The 17,190-nt window shown below is 37.8% G+C and overlaps 1 protein-coding gene across 4 annotated transcripts in view; it reads right to left on the reverse strand.

Moving 5' to 3' along the window:
• Positions 1–1,309: 1,309 nt before the first annotated feature.
• Positions 1,310–17,190, reverse strand: part of FANCC (FA complementation group C) — a 220,269-nt gene continuing 204,388 nt past the window's right edge. For 3 of the 4 annotated variants that reach the window (XM_075211081.1, XM_075211082.1, XM_075211084.1), the window contains 3 exons: positions 16,516–16,694; positions 4,919–5,121; positions 1,310–2,019 (listed from right to left, as the gene is read on the reverse strand). In XM_075211081.1, coding sequence (XP_075067182.1) covers positions 1,885–2,019; positions 4,919–5,121; positions 16,516–16,694 — 517 coding nt within the window. In that variant the 3' untranslated portion in view covers positions 1,310–1,884. The remainder of the gene's footprint in view (positions 2,020–4,918; positions 5,122–16,515; positions 16,695–17,190) is intronic. The other variant, XM_075211083.1, reaches the window with a different exon arrangement.

Raw genomic sequence — 17,190 nt, forward strand, 5'->3', positions numbered from 1 at the left:
CCAGCAGCACTACGGAACTCAGCAGGACAGAGCACAGGACACAGCACCACTGGACTGATACTGCAGAATGTGTGAACTTTGTAATATTGCAGTACCACTGGACTTTTACTGCTGAATGTGTGAACTTGGTAATATTACAGTACCAATGGGCTTATACTGCAGGATTGGTTGTGCAAATTTTGTGGTAATTAAAAAAAAATTAAATTAGTTTTTGGTATTTTTTTAAATAACTTTTTTTTATTTTTTTAAACACAGGGGAATATTGGGGAAATAACTATGCCCTTAGAAGCACAGAGCACAGGACACAGCACCACTGGACTGTACAGGACACAGCACAGGACCCAGCAGCACCACTGACCTCAGAAGGACAGAGCACAGGACACAGCACCACTGGACTGAGCACAGCACAGCACAGCACAGCACAGCACTGAACTGAACAGCACGAGATATAGCAGGACAGAGGACCACCTAACACACCCTTCCTCTACCCTGATCAATGCCCGAGTGAAGATGGCGGCGACTAGCGGGGAATTTATAGGATCCGAGTATCGTGAGATCCGACAACGGGATTATGAGTCAGAGCCTCGGTTTCAGATTTGAATTTGGCGCCAATACCCGGATCTGTCTCGGATCCGACTCGGATCGGCAACGTTCGGGTGGGCTCAGATTTCATAAATCCGAGTGCGCTCATCTCTAATTTCAGTTCCTGTCTAAGTCCGGTTTGAAACACTAATGATACAACATTTATTATTACTATAATTTGATAAATGTGATTCGACATGAAAAATATTCTTTAGGATGGTGATGGAAGACTCCTGCACACACAGAGAAACAAACTAACATTAAAATAAATTATGCACTGAGCTAATTTATTTGGAGGAAAAATTTCCATTGTATCAGTAGAAACAGAGGTGATAGTTTTTGAACAAAGAGATACCAGTTTGTAATCAAGGAACATTTTGGCTTGGCCCGCTATACTGCGAATGTCATGGAGGAGCATAGAATACAATCATCTGATAAAATCAGACAACCAGAATGTGCTCTCCTGCTGTTAGATAGGAGAGATGTGCAGATAATATTTACCATCATGAAGGACATTACCATAGTGTTCACTTATTTGGCAGAATAAGTGAACAATTAATTATTAGCAGTTCACAGATCAGCTAAAGATACATAAGAAAAAGAAGTAATAAACGGATTGCCTTTTTGTAAAATTTATATGGCAATTTGAAAATCATTCTATAGTACATAGATGGCCAATTAACAAAAAACAGCAAGCGTAGAAGTGTGAAATTATTCATGAATTCAGTTACTGGTCATAGTATTTAAATTTATTTTGGTATCAAATATCCAACTTAAGTACTGCTTCAGGTGCATGATACCCCCCATCTACCTCAGCAATGTTAGACTGATACATTTACAGTCTTGTCCATGTCCCCATATTTTTTATATCCTGTTTTAATTGACCTGGGGGGCATCAGTCTATGTTCATCATTTATATTCATCTTTTGTTAAAAGAATATTGTTCCTATTTCAGAAAGTTTACCAAACATATTTATTTTATTGCAAAGTAAATAAAAGGATTAGAGAGAAGAATTCACATTAGGTAATTTTACTGGTCTTTCATTCTCGAGACGACAATTTCACAAGCAAACTTTGTTCATGAAATCACTCATTATTTAACTTGTCCCAAGCAACTTCCTGACATCTGTATTCTAAATGAGCAATTCTCTAGAGTCTTCGCTGTGAATAAATAGCACCATTTTCGTGCGGGAAGAAGTGACATGGACAAAAAGAAATATCAGATTTTCACTTGCCAATAGAAAAGCATATACACTGCATGCACTGTTGTTATTAAACACATTAGGCCTTGTTTTTCCCAACTCATATTATGTCTTGAAGCAGCTTGTGCGCTATCGTGATTATCTTTTGACTTTCCATTCCAGGAATATCAAGTCTGCATAAAGTACGAGCCAGTACGTCAGAAACTTCATTGGCAGCTTCCTGTGTCTGAGTCATCTGAGAGAGAGGAAACAAGTAACATTATCCTCAAATGCCTTTCAATATTCCATAAACAAATATGTAGTATGCTTTTCCAAATGGTAAAAAGCCAAATTATGACCACAAAACAAACTATTTTCATGTTTCCAATTAATCTATGCAATGCGAGAGCTGGCTCCCCACAATTTGGGATCAAACTGTGACCTTCACTTTGGTATTGCTATGCTCTGAATCAATGGCATTGCAACAAAATCAGGAAGAGATACATAGCAAAATGAAAAACAAATCTTCAAATAGAGCATCCCCATATCAGTCATTTACAGTGTATTTGTTGAAACTTCCAAACATTTCAATCTGTAATATTTCATACCCCCTATTAAGATCTCTACTTCCTTCTCAATTTCATATTGCAGGTGCATGCCTCCCCTTTACTTATTACTGCTAAAGCTGAGAAATAAGCAAATAGTACAAACAGTTATTTGTATTATCACAATATAAGATAATCAACAATTTTGAAAATTTTTACAAACAATTACAATCACCCCATGGAAAAGGAAAGAATTCTGGAAATTCAGGAGACATCCCTTCAAATGAATAGCCAGACTAAAATTTTTAGGTGCTAGAATCATGCAACCATTGCTTGGCAGCACAGAAGTGGAAGCTGCACCATTGAAAACCATTTATCCTCTTTTTCATGCACACTTTACCTTAAATAATGCACACAAATTGGTTGCAATGAACAGGTTTGAATTTGCACATATTTTGTTTGAGTAACACTGTGATCTGAGCAGTACGTTTTCTAATAAATATTCTCATAATTATGCAAACGTTTAGGAAAAGTGTTATTTGTACCAAAAGTTACTGTAATCAATCAATGTTTTAGAAGCAAACATAAGAATCAGACTGTTCCTTATGTTCACTTTTGGACATTATAATTTGTCAGTCACACATTAGATTTAGGTTATTTTTAGTCTGATGCAAGTTTCACATGGATTCTTTAAGTAGGAACAGACACCTGAAAATCAGATATGACAACTGATAAATGAAATTCAGTGATGTGTGGTGATATGGTATGTAAAGTGACATTTCATTTTGACGTGTCACTGATATTTGACTTTTAAGAGAAGTTCACAGGAAATGCTGGGTAATACTCGCTGACGATATATCCACTATGTAGAATGCATTACCAATATTTTTACTCCAGCCAATGTGCAAGGAAGGAGACTTCCTGGAAGGAATATATGTATTAGACTGCCAATTACCCTGTAAGATCACCAGAGAATTTAAGGGTTGATTTGAGGCTACTGGAAGTTGAAATTGGATATAAGAAGCAATGATTTCACTTAGAACAATGGAAATCCATTTTACTACGTGAAAGAGAAGTGTGGAAATATCAGCAGTGAGCAGTGCCCTCTATGCATGTTTAAAAGGCAAAATGAAGAGTGAAACATTTGGGCTGATGCTGAGCTGGACGAATATACATTAGGAAAAATAAGCTCTAAAAAGCAGCAGGTACAAATAGCGCATTTACGCCCATATGGTGAGGCACAGACATCCCAAGATGCATCCAACTCTGCACCAGTAGCATATGCGCCAGGTTTACGCCAAGCGTACTCACACAAAGGGTTTAAAATAAGTTTTGATAGCGAAAAATGCATTTTCTATTAGGTTTTATTTAAATGTAAAAAAATGAATAATACGGAAGATATAATATTCCTTCTTGAGTACAAATGATAGCAGCAAAAACATAATTTTAAACTATGCCCACTAAATCATACAATATATATGCACAATCAACAAAGAAAGCAGCTATCCACTTCACAGGTGAATTTGCAATCAGCTGTTTACTAGTCTTGGCCTCATTATCATTAGAGTATATTTGCACCAGCCCTCAGACATCTGCAACTGATACAGCTATTGACAGGCATATATATGTGTGTATCTGTGCAGGTCTGCCCCAGTTGGCGTCCATACTGTACTCATTCTACTTTTGCACACTTCTCTCTCCCAATTCCGCCTCTCCAAGAAGGCGCAAGTAAAAGATCTGCACATGGCAGATTTTTATCTTACCATAAACAAAAAAAATATTCAAAGAAACAGGCACCTGGTTAAAATAAATCCACCAAAAGGTCTGCGCTGCACAGAATACAAAATGACCTCAGCTGCTAGGAGAGAAAGAAAGGCTTTGCATTTGACAAGCTGGATATTCCTTGTGCGCTGTAGTCTGCTTATCAAACTTATCTGTCTAAAATAGTCTGAGCCTGGCTTTTTAAAAATGTTTTTGTTTTGTTTTAAACTTTAATCACACATTTACAGATCATTAAGATCAAGCACAATTTGTATTCTCTATATAATATCGGGCATAGCATAACTGTTGAGATCTACACAATCCTAATCTATAAAATGCACTTTAACAAAATGGAGAGTTAGCCAGTTACACAAAAGACATCACAGAAAGACAGTGTCATACATTTATTTTTGTTCCTTGCAAATAATAACGTTTATATCAAAAATATTTGCTGATGTGTGTCTAAATTTCTCCATCTAATAAACTCAATATAAACACCTTAGTCTGGGGTAGTAACAGATTAAGGTGTTCTACCACATTTTTCATTATTTAGCAACTGAGGGGTATAGCCAAGAAAGATGCATGAAATCAGCATGCTGCTGGTGACATCTAGCACATTCAGCCACTAGTATAATGTGTACTACATGCAACCTTATAACTGACAAAGCCTGGTTTAATCTGATTCTGATATTTGACTTTTGTATATATTGATGTAATTTCTGATTGTCTTATATTTAAGTGAGAATATGAATGTCATAAAACGTTCTCCTAACAGTGCATGGCCTTTACAGACCACTGTCCCTGGAAGCACCAAGAATTCATGTTTACTTGTTAAACATTAACACTTACACGAGAGATACAGTCCTTGGCAACACCGTGCCACTCAGGAGAGGACAGAAGAAAAGCGACACACAGATGTCTAATCAGCTGCAGAGTACATGGATGCCACTTTTTTGCTTTATATCCGTCTTCAAATATCTTGTGCAAAGACATGGCACAAATTGTTGAATTTCTGCGGAGTAATACCAAGCATTCCTTAACAGCTTTTGCTTCTACCTAGAGAACGCAACATAAGAAATTACAAATGATAGTGAATAATATGTTGTAATGAAAGATAACATGCTTTAGTGATAGCGGGACCTCAAGCATTCAGACATTTACAGAAGAAAGTTTTGTAACTAGCTCACTGTAAATAAGGGATTAGTGCCAGCTGAAATCCATGTTAGAAAGTCAGCAGACCATTCATTTCCAGAAGGCGAGGCAGTTTTTAGGCGTTGGTGCACTCAGCTTGACATTGAATTCTGAAAATGCGAAAATGAAATACCCTGAATTACTTTGGTCTCTACGATTAAGCTGTCAGGGCATTTAGCCAGAAACTGACTTTTTTATAGTGGAAAAAAATTATGAAAAGGCATATTATGGATTTTTACTTGGGAAGAAAGAAAAATATTAGGATAATGTGAATGTCTTTCTATAGTGTCACTACTACGTAACACATTTTGAGCTGAGAACAAGAAAGAACCCCCTTTCATTGATTCATCATCATCATCAACATGTATCTATATAGCACCAGCAAATTCTATAGCGCTTTACAATAGGGAACAAACACAAGGCAGGTAACAACAGCTACAAAAAGTGAACAGTTTCTATCCCTGATCCTGCATATCACCTGTATACATAAAACATTAATACTTTTAATATGATTGGTAGGTCACATCATGCTGTCTAATCCAAAACAGTTTGTGAAAGAGAAATTTTGTCTGACATATTTTACCATCTCTACCTAAAAGCCAGAAAGAAATAGCAACAGAACAATTGTCGCTCAGTGGCGGATCCAGGGGGGGGGCGCTTGCTGCAGGTCCGCCCGGCAGTGACAGTGTGCTGCCCGGCTGCTCTGATTGTGTATTAAAATAGAATACACTGATGAACCCAGTTCACCAAGGCAACAATATAAAATTTATGCTGCAGCATGCAAATCTCTCATTAGCTCCAAATACACAATTCCACAATCCAAAATTGGAAAGCAGGCATTGACCTGTCTATTTAATTGTAAAGTGCCACCATGCAAATGCTTTGCAACACCATCCGTGGGTTTGAAATCACAAATGGGAATGTGCATGATGGCAAAAAGTAAAGACATTGGAAAGCCTTCATTCTATGGGTTCAATTCAAGTCAACGCGCGTATATATTTTTACTGAAATATCTGCTGTTTTCCAACTGAACGCATATTTTTACTGTAGTAACGGTAAAACTGCGCAGCTTTGATGTTCCTGAAAACACGACGGTTTATTGAATTGCCCCCTATGTCACTTGTGTCCTTTTTAATGCTCATATTACATAGGTAGATTTGTGCTCATTCCTGTATAAGCTACGCTTGGTTAGTGCAATCTTCACCAGAATGTGTAAAAATAAACTTGTTTTGCAGGAGAGAGACCAAGAAAAGCATTGCAAATGCACAAACACTACCTCTTGAAGATCATTTAAATATTTTCTAACACAATACAACATTTTGGTTTTTTTAATGTGGTAGTAATAGAAGCACAGAAATTGATCAGAAGAATAAAATCTACATATTTAGCCTGCCCTTTTATGTGTATTTTGTTATTATTATTTTTCATATAGTTACAATATGTCCCATGCATTCCTGCATTTTTTTACTGTACAAGTTCCTGCCACAAATGCTGGGAGACTTATACTTTCTGTAAAACAATTCTTCCTTGTGTTCTCTTTCGGTTTTCCCCACTCCAATTTCAAAGTGGGCGCCCACAGTACTTAAATCCTCTTTTTAAAAACACTGCCTCCTTGAACGCTATTAAAGAAGCAATTCCATGTAGACATTTTCTTTCAACAGCAAATGTTGTACCTCTTTAACAAGAATACATTTTTCCAGTAGGGAACACAGCAAGAGTGTAATGAAGTTGCGCTGTGGTCACATGTCAGAAGGAGAGGGAGGGGTTGGGACATTCTCGCTGAGAAGAGGAGAGTTCAAAAGCCTCTGGACACTATATATGCCAAGTAACTGTGGTTGTCATGGCAATCATATGATACTGAGTAAATAGTAAACTTTTAATATCAACTTCACTCACAACTGTAAATAAAAAACAATAGCTCTTCTTACAGCTAACCAGACTGATTTATGTTAAAGAAACACACCTCATTTTCACACTCTTCGCTGCATTTTTTACAATTTTATCAATATCTTGTTGGACATAGGACCTCCAGAACTGTGCAAAGTACTCAAGTATAAATCTTATAAGTGATCTATGCACTATGAGGCTCAATCAGCAAGGAATCATCTGATCTACCTAGCTCCTCCTAATAGTTGATACCATCATGATATACTAATTCATGAGTTTAAAACTGGTGCATTAGCACAAGTATAGGCCCATGAAAACACAAAAATGCATTTGCGCAACAGGCCAACATTTTTTTTCAGCTGTTCTGTGTTATAGACAAAGAAGACAAATATAAAGCATTATGAAAATCATAGTATGGCAATACTGTGTAGAAAAGGAGGAACTGCAGATACATAATATTTTCCAAGGGCCACTGGTAATGCAAGAGAGGGTTACATTTCTGCATAAGTAGCACATTATGTTATGAAATCAAAGCATCAGCATGAAGTAGGCTAGCCGTAGGCTAGTTAAACTAGTGAGATATCACCATCCAGACATTGTTTAACACAGAACTTAGACTGTGTGATTGCAATGTGCTCATTTTCTGACATTAGAATGACAAGCAAGAAAACCAAAGACCAGAAATGACAGTGGCCAAATTAAATAATTTAAAGGTGGAGAGATCACCACCTATAACCAGAGGTAGACAAAGCACAATATTATTAATTAAAAAGAAGATGAAATCCTAATGGGTGGCCCATACCACAGGGCTCCTGAGCAGCCACACCACTGTATAAGGAGAGACAGAGAGACTAATTTATATTTGGATGGTCATTTTTTCATTCGTGTAAGATATGCATTTCTGTACGGCGCATGCACACCATAAATACTTACACAAACTTAGGCATATAGATCTTTGCATATTGTAGACTTATGTCTCCTTACACTTAGAAAGGTAGAATAGGGATGGGCAAGTGTAAGGGTCGCTTCTGATTAACTGATTGTGCACTGACCTCTCTAGCTGACAATATTTAAATCATTATCGCCATGGCAAAATTATATCAAGTCACAGACATCTATTCGAATCCCTTAATTCATTTGATATTTACATCATTCCATTTGGACTACTGTAAAAATGAAATGGGAATATTCTTTCATAAAGTTGAAAACAACAAATGTGGCGCTGCTTGCATTTCAATACATTGTATATGGAAAATGCTACCCATGTATTAATATCACTGTCAATACACTATTGACTCTTGCCAATAATTCATTACACTATTATGTTGTGTACAAATAAGGTAATGTGACTTTTGCATTTACTACAACACTGTACATGGGCTGTAAGTATACAAACGTGTTATAGCTCATGTATATCTGGCATAAATTAACCATTTTTATGCTGGACCCATATTGAGATGTGTCCAACTCAACATAGGCACACAATTATGTACTGCTTCCTTATTTAAACTGTTTATTGAAGACATCAAGGGAAAGGGCCAGGTTACAATAAGGTAAAGTATATATACATCACATTATAACATATTGAATGTGATACAAAGAAGCCTCAGTAACGTTAAAACTGACAAACTATTATGATTACTGGAATGAGTTACTTGATCTCTATTATTGCCAAAATATGGGAAATAGGGCAGGGGTTGAAGGGGAAAAGAAGAGAGAGAGATGAAGGAAGTTTTATATTTTGGTAAAGTCCCGCCAATTACATCCCCTGCAACAAAGTTCAGGTACATTAGACAACATTGTGCATCCTTGCGGGAACATTCTACCATCCAACCAAAAGCATGAAAGAGTTTTCTTTTATCTGAACATTTATACAGGATTTAGCAGTTCCAAACCGGGTCCAGGATTTTCCCATCAAATATATGTAACTACAGTCAAGGCCTTGGGGAGTTATAGACAGAAACAGGGTAAGGCCTTCTCTATGCTTATTACTAATAGATTAATTGCAAACTAAATCTATTAGTAGCTACAATATCAATTAATATAGTCGATTCAGCTATGCAGTGCATGGCCTGATTAAGGGTTCCAGCCACCCTAGGCTAAGACAACTGTAGCAACCCCCCTTTCTCCACCACCAATGTTTATGCTTATATTTCATCACTCAATCCCACAGCCAAATCACCCCCCCAGCCATTTTTATCAACAGTCATTTCATCAACCATCTTCCATGCCGTTCCATCACTCCAGCCAATTCATCACCCTCCCTTCCCCAGTAAATTAATCACAGTCCCAGCCATTAGCCCACCTCTCCAGACAATTTATCCACTCCTTCTCCCCCCTGACATTTAAGCAGCACATTTAAATTACCTTCCTCTCTTCTGGCCGGCTCTTCTTCTTCTCAGGCTCCAGCACTGCACTGCAGATTTTTTTTGGTTCTTTCTTGTTGACCAGCAACTGGCAGCATATGCGCTTGCTGTTAGTTGTCTGTCAGTGCGGGTGCAGACTGTACTTAGTTTGGTCTCGTGAAATTACCACATGTCACGAGATCACATTGTACAAATAGTTTTTTAGTTTTGAATGTTGTTTTCAATTCTTATGGCTAATACAAACTTTTTTCTAATATGTACGTATATCCATTACCTGATTGCCTGTATTGTGGCTTACAGACACAATAATTTGTTGCCATGGGATATATTAGCTATATACTTCTTGGGAGGTGTTGTCCAGTGATTATGGCTGCTGGGCTCTCACATCTACCAGGCTCCAAATTTGAACAATAACAGCTTCTAATGGCCAGCGGGTGACAACTACTTAGTATAGTTAAAATAGTAAGTAGACCCCAATGACTTCAGAACTATGGGTGAAAGTGTTGTGGGCGAAAATGGATGGTGCCTTTAATGGGTAAAAATTGTAACTGTTAAGAAAATCAGCTTTAGTTTGAGAACATATATAGTAAAGATTAATTAAAACTAAATTGTAGACAATTCTGATGACAGTGTATATCTAGTGTTCACAAATTATAACATTGTAAAATATGTCAGACAATATAGGCACTTATATGATCATAGAGTCTGATGGCCACAAAAAGCATCTGACATATAAGCCACCAGCTGTGTAGCCCTGCTCCACATAAACAGTTATGACAACAATTTCACTGTTAGGATTTACAATAAAAAAAAAAACTACATTTCTGTACAGCCTCGTCTCCAGAAAGGAAAAGGCAGCTCTTTCCATGAAAACAATTTCCTAATGTTAGTGATTTCTTCCAGATTTGGTTAATGAGTCAGCATTACATTAACACAGGTGCTATTATTTTCAAACAAGTCCTGTGAATCATAGGCTGTGATGAGCAATTCATTATAGGTCATTAATACATGTTATTTGACGTTAGCATGTATCAAGAACTACAAAACAATTTACTATATCATGCAAAAGTCACACTGAAATGTATGTTATTTTCAGCATGTCAAAGATGAATAGTTTTGCTAAATGTTTATTTACTTAATGAACCTTCTCACTAGTGATCTCAACAATGATTGTATCCTAATCGGGTATTATACAACAGGTTTTTCTTGGATCTGCATACCTAATGTGCCGATTGCTCATAAAAATGGGACTAAAACATTTTCAAGCAACAGAAGTAAGAGAACCATTATTCTGTTCACCGTAGTTCCAGTTATTATTAAACAGAAAAAAAATAACTGGGGGTTTTGACAGTGTAAAATTCTAGATGCATTTTTACAGTATATAATGCAATCTAAAAAACATATTAAAAAATGCAAGGCTACCCGCCCTGTGTCCCCCAACACTCCTGTGCTTCTTCACTTCTCCCTTATGTCTTCCTTGTGACCCTTCAACTTTGCCTTATCTGTTATCTGTCCACGTGCCCCTATCGTCATCCATGATAACCCCTCTCTCTCTCTACACCTCCTCTCCTCTGTGCCTCATCTGCTACTCCTCTCACCCCCTTACTTACTCCCTGCTTCTCTCACTATATCCCATCTATCAATACCTGTCCCTGCTTCTATATTTCCATATCACTATTAAAATCTGAATCAGGAATATATAAAATATGTTTTAGATTTTCCATATTTGTTTTATATAAGTTGCCAGTCTGTGGAAGTGATATGTTTATGTATATGTAGACTTATACTTGTGGGAACATTGACCTGTTTACACATCAACACTGTGGGGACCTGTCGTACTAGGAATAACTTGTGCTGGCAGCTATCCTACCCTTTTACACATAATGGGGATAAGAAGGTCACATCCTTCTCCTGCTGAAAGTAAAGTGGGGACAGCAGAGCATAACACAGCCCAGTGGTGGCTCCGACTACAGTCTGAAGCAGTGGAGAAGAGTATGCCCTGATACTTCAGAGGAGAGTGGTTCAGACACCAGCAACAGCAGTGATGATGTTTCATCATCAACAATTATTTATATAGCGCCAGCAAATTTCATAGCGCTTTACAATTGGGGACAAACAGTATAAAACAGTATTAGGTAAAACAGACAAAGAAGTAAGAGGGCCCTGCGTTCAAGCTTACAAACTATAGGCCAATGGGAGTCAGATACATGAGGTTAAATTTACATACTGCATATTGGTCCAGCCAGATTGCAAAGGATATAAAGGGATGTGTATGCTATGTGATCCAGTCACAAAGCAATGTTGGTCTGGGGTCAGAGAGTTGTTGTCTTGTGTGAATTGTATAAAGGGTGGTAATAGAGTAGTCTAGTGAGGTTAAGATGGTGGTTGAGGAATATTATAAGCTTGTCTGAAGAGGTGGGTTTTCAGGGAAAGCTTGAAATTTTGTAGGCCAAAGGAAAATTTTATTGTGCGAGGAAGGGAATTCCACAGAGTGGGTGTGGCTTGAAAAAAGTCCTGTAACCGGGAATGGGAGGATGTAATGAGAGTGGATGAGAGATGCAGATCTTGTGCAGAATGGAGTTGTCAATTTGGGAGATATTTTGAGACAAGTGAGGATGAGATGTATGTTGGTGAAGTTTTCTATGCACAACGATTGTCCATCCAAACACTGTGATGGCTCCAGAGCATATAACAAAAAGCTTTACTGCCTGTACTGTAAGAAGCCTATCTCAAAAATAGCCCAGCATATTGAGCATGTTCCCCGTAATGAAACTGAAGATGTCTGGGCCGTGAAATTTTCCAAGTACTCAAAATAAAAGGTGCATACATCTTCGGAATAGAGGCACCTTTGAACACAACTCTGCCACCTGACATCACTGGTGGAAGCTCTTGAGTGACATGGCAACAGATGAAATTTATAATCCCATCACATTTTCTGCATGTAGTAGAGGCTGTGAAGCTGGTCGCTTGCTATGATGATGAAACCAGTACATTCAAGACACCCTCCCTGGCTCTGAACGTCGAGCATGGCTTGCAAACGAAATAGAGCATTGTGGAATGCTGAGCAATGATGGAGGGATGCATTGCTGCGGTTGAAAATGCACACAACTTCAGGAAGATCTATGAGGCAAGATGGAATGAGCTGATCTGATCGGTTGTGGAGAAGAACATGATAATGATAATGTTTACTTAGACCTGCAGAGTGCCTGTAACGCATGATTGCATCATGGCTGAACTATCAGCACTGAAAGTTCGAAAATGGCTGGCTGTAATATTCTACATGAAGAACTGTATAACAGGTGTCTCTATATATGCGGACGTATGGATGTCGTCAGACGGCCAAGATACATGAAACTTTCCCCACCACGAAGCCCTGTCAAACTGAACATCTCAAATGATAACTCTGGTGACAATGTTACGGCTACCAGTTATTATTATAAGCTTGCAGAACTAGTAGCAGAGGTATTTACCTATAGCATACGCCTTTCCTGTAGAGCTAGATATGCACACAGGTACTCATAAGCCACCAGGTCTTATACTCAACGTAGTGCAAGCTTGAGTAACGCCGCAGCACAGAAACAGGACTTGATGACAGAAGGTAACGATAGTCAGGAACAAGCCAGGGTCCACGGGCAGGAGCAATCAGCGTAGCCAGGTTCAGACAAAGATCAGGGCCAGCAGCAAACAAGGATATCCGAGTCACAAGCAAAGGTCAGAGTCTTGAGCAAATAATCAGAAGTCCAGGAACACGAGCCAAAGGTCATACACAGAAAACAATCCAGGAATCAGCACAGCAAGACAGGAGCAGGTCAGCAGCCAGAAACAGAACGCTATAACCAGCAGGGAGGCCAAGCTCTCCCTGCCTTAAATAGATAGAGAAGTCAATCAAAAACCCCTGAGGCACACCCCAGTAATAAGCCCCAGGAGGCTGGTAATTAATTGGCCATGTTGCGCACACGCTCGGTTATCCCTCATGCAGGGATGCGGCGATATACAGGAGCGTCCCGACTGTCGCCTTAGCAATGGCCAGGGCGAAAACCGGAAGTGACGTCCCGGTCATTATAGAGACAGTCGAGATGCAGGCAGACAGCAGCGAGTCGCGAAGGCATGAGGCACTGCCATGGCTCGTAACAGAAAAACAGCTCTTACATATACCCATATGACTGTCCTATTGTCCTGTTGACAGGGCATTAGGAAAGTATGTGTGTGTTCTGTAGAAAGCCACAACAAGCCCTGGTGTTAAATCAATAACACTAATGGTTAAAAATTAGGCCTCCCTCCCTGCAACCTGCCCCATCTATTAAATTAATAGTATTCACACTTGGAAAAATAGACCTATTTTCCCGCCAAATCAGCCCCAAAATTAAATAGTATTTCCATTTAATAAATAAATATATTTCCCTCCCCCTAAACAACCCTAGTGATAAATTAGTAGCATTTACATTTAATAAATACACCTTTTCCTATTCAATAAAGACACATTTCCCACAACCATGCATGATAATAAATAATTCATAATAACATTTAATAAATAGCCCTCCTTCTCCCCAAAATCAGATCCACATTCAATTAATAGCCCCCAAAACACCCAAGTATTAAATCAAAGGTCCCATTATCCCACCTTAAATTAATAGACTCTTCAGTCTGCCTCTCTTGGAACAGCACCTGTCATGTGTTGCGCATCCCATGTGACTTGTCACTCACAGACACACATAGGGATGGCAGGGAGGACAGACACAGACACACATCGGGAGGAGACGGACACAAGACACACTTACTAAGGACAGTAAGGAGATGGACATAAGACACACATAGGTAAAGAGAGGGAGGAGGGAACGGATCAAACGATCAGTGGCAGCAAATCTGCAGAGCATCTATGCTGCTTAAAATAAAGTGGGGAGAAGTAGTGCCGTTATGTCAAACCAGCACATACCGCCCCACTTCGAGCACTGAATAGCATACAATTCTACAATTTCACTATAACCTAAAGTTACGGTTTTCCAACATTGTAAAACTAATCAGGATTCAGTACAATTCACAGAATTGACAATGTAGCAGTGCTATGGATAATTTGTCTAAGGTGACATTACAAGGAGAAACAAAGAAAGATTTTTGTTTAGCAAAATGTCTCATCTATTTATAAACTAAATATACACACTCTGTAAACACCTGTGTATATAAGCCTTAAACATCAAATTTAAAACAGTACATCTGTGTAATCCCTAGAGTAAGGCATAATTACACACATATTTATATTATTATTGCTCATTTACAAGGTGGCAATTGCATTACGTGGGGCTGTACAGTGGATATGAAGTAAATCATATTCGTATATATATTCCATTGCACTGTATTATAATATTCAATGAGATATAATTCAATTACACATTAAACAATATTACTACTACTACTACTACCCTTTCTCAATACATCTTTTAAAAAAAGATTTAAATGTAATGGTTTGAATAGGTGGACACAGTATCCAACAGATTAATATTAATATATGTAATAAATGTAAAAGCAAACAGTTCATACATAATATATACAAAGGCGTACTTCTCTTTCAGTGACTCTGCACTCAGTAAATAGAAAATATGATAGTGTCTTAGCAATGATTCAGTTCACTCGAGTGTTGTAAGCGGTGTTCCAAAATATATTTTTAAGAGGTTGGAAATTAGGGAAATAAGGACTAAAGTCTTTCTTCTGTAAGTTACATCTCATAACCATATTTCTGATATCAGGGAGTGCTTTTACAATCAGAGCAAGGATTAGGGAGACATGGAATTGCAACATCATGCCATTTAGAACTAATGAAAATAAATAAATAATGTTGTAAATAGATTTCCCCCAGACTCTGGAAAACACAAGATAGTGTTAAGTTTTCCAGGGACAAATGCAGCTTTTATTTCATCTGCCCTCTTGTTTACAAAAGCAAATACATTGGTTTCTCAAATACTTAGTAAATTAAGAGAGATCTTCGTGGGTGGTCTGTAGAGTTAACAAATTCAAATGAGTTCAGTGATGGAATAAGCCAACATCCAGTCTCTGAAGACTCTATTAAATATACACATTTACAACTCACAAATAGAATGAATATAACTAGTTTAGAGTTGGTTTAACTTGGCCCAAATCCTTGTATTTGGACACATCCAATACTAGGAAATATTTTTCTCTCTTCCCAGCATTGCCATCTTTCAAGTCTATGATGGACCTCGACGATAGGGCATGCACAACTTGCTTGCCCAATCACACATTAGATGTCAAGAATTAAAAAAAGACCTGTCCCCACAAGTTAACATTTTCTTAATCCTTTTTATTATTCTCACCATGCATGTGTTGGCAGCTCCCATCAAATGCTAATGGTATTCTATGGAAATTAAATGGTGGAGACTGATTCCGTAGGAATTCAAGCCCTTTAAGGGAAATATACTATTGGTTGCTGTAAGTCTGGAGAGTGTAATTATTACTATCAAACTACTCAATGGTTCATATCACTTTCCAAGTGGTATGAACCATGTTTTAGTCTACATCCATATTGATAATGACTTACATGTCAAAATGATCCTAATTTCAGAGGGCAACCAAAATCAAATAAAACAACTGACACAACACAGAATGCATCTAGACAGAACAGAGAAGCCTGTTAAAGTCCCCGACAAAAAGGAAAACACAGTGTTCTAAAAGGCACTTTAAACCAAACTTTTTTGTAATTGTATTTTAGACAAGTGTAAGAGCGCTCTTTTTACTTTTTAAATGTGTACCTAACAAGATTTATGTGGACAGAAATTCTCTGTAAGTATAACTGTGATCTATAGCTCTGGTCCTTGCTTGAAATACAACTGAAAAAATGGATTACAGTGCCCTAAAAAGTATGTTGTAAAAATTATAATAGTTATGATGAAATTCTGTATAATTTTATATGCTATTTTATAATCGAAAAGTTAATAAAAATTACACTCTTCACTTATGTCAAACTTACTCATGCTGCTTTAAAAGCACAACCTACCATTGTTCTACTTCTGCTTTGGTTCTCATTGCATGGATTGTAGTAAAATGCTAAAAGCCACACCAGGTCATCTGAAATTTCAGGGTCTGACGTCAGCAGCTGCTCTGCTGCAATGTCCACCCATCCTCCTAAGTGGATTAGCAAAAACCAGGATTCAAATACACTTTCGTGAGATCTGTAAAATAATCAAATGAATCACTGACCAATGAGAGAGAGAGAAAAAAACAAGACAAAAAAATCTATCATAAAAAGTATACTTTCTCTCTGATCTCTAGAAGCCATATCGTTTATCTACAATAGGTTTAGAATTTTAGAAAGCAATATGTTTTGACTTTACAGCAGCACCCACACTTTGAACTGTAACGGGCCCCAGTGCCAAGAGGAAAATGTCCTTCTACAGGTCCCCTCAGACTGTTTTGTCCTGATTTATTCAGGCAGCAATCAAATTCAATAACTATTGATTCATAAAAAAATATAAAAGTCACTGTGGTGGCGAGAGCAGGTTGCTGGGCATATTGGAAATAAAGGTTAAACCTGCTTGACATCCACTCTCCCCAAGGGCTGTATTCTATGCATGTATTAGGGCTTTGACAGTGTGTATTTTAAAGGTGGTGGTTTATGCAGTCTTAATTATTGTCAGGTGGGTTCTTTAGGCCCTCTGAACATGTTCT

This window comes from Mixophyes fleayi, chromosome 1, assembly GCF_038048845.1.
Source record: "Mixophyes fleayi isolate aMixFle1 chromosome 1, aMixFle1.hap1, whole genome shotgun sequence".
Taxonomy (NCBI): Eukaryota; Metazoa; Chordata; class Amphibia; order Anura; family Limnodynastidae; genus Mixophyes; species Mixophyes fleayi.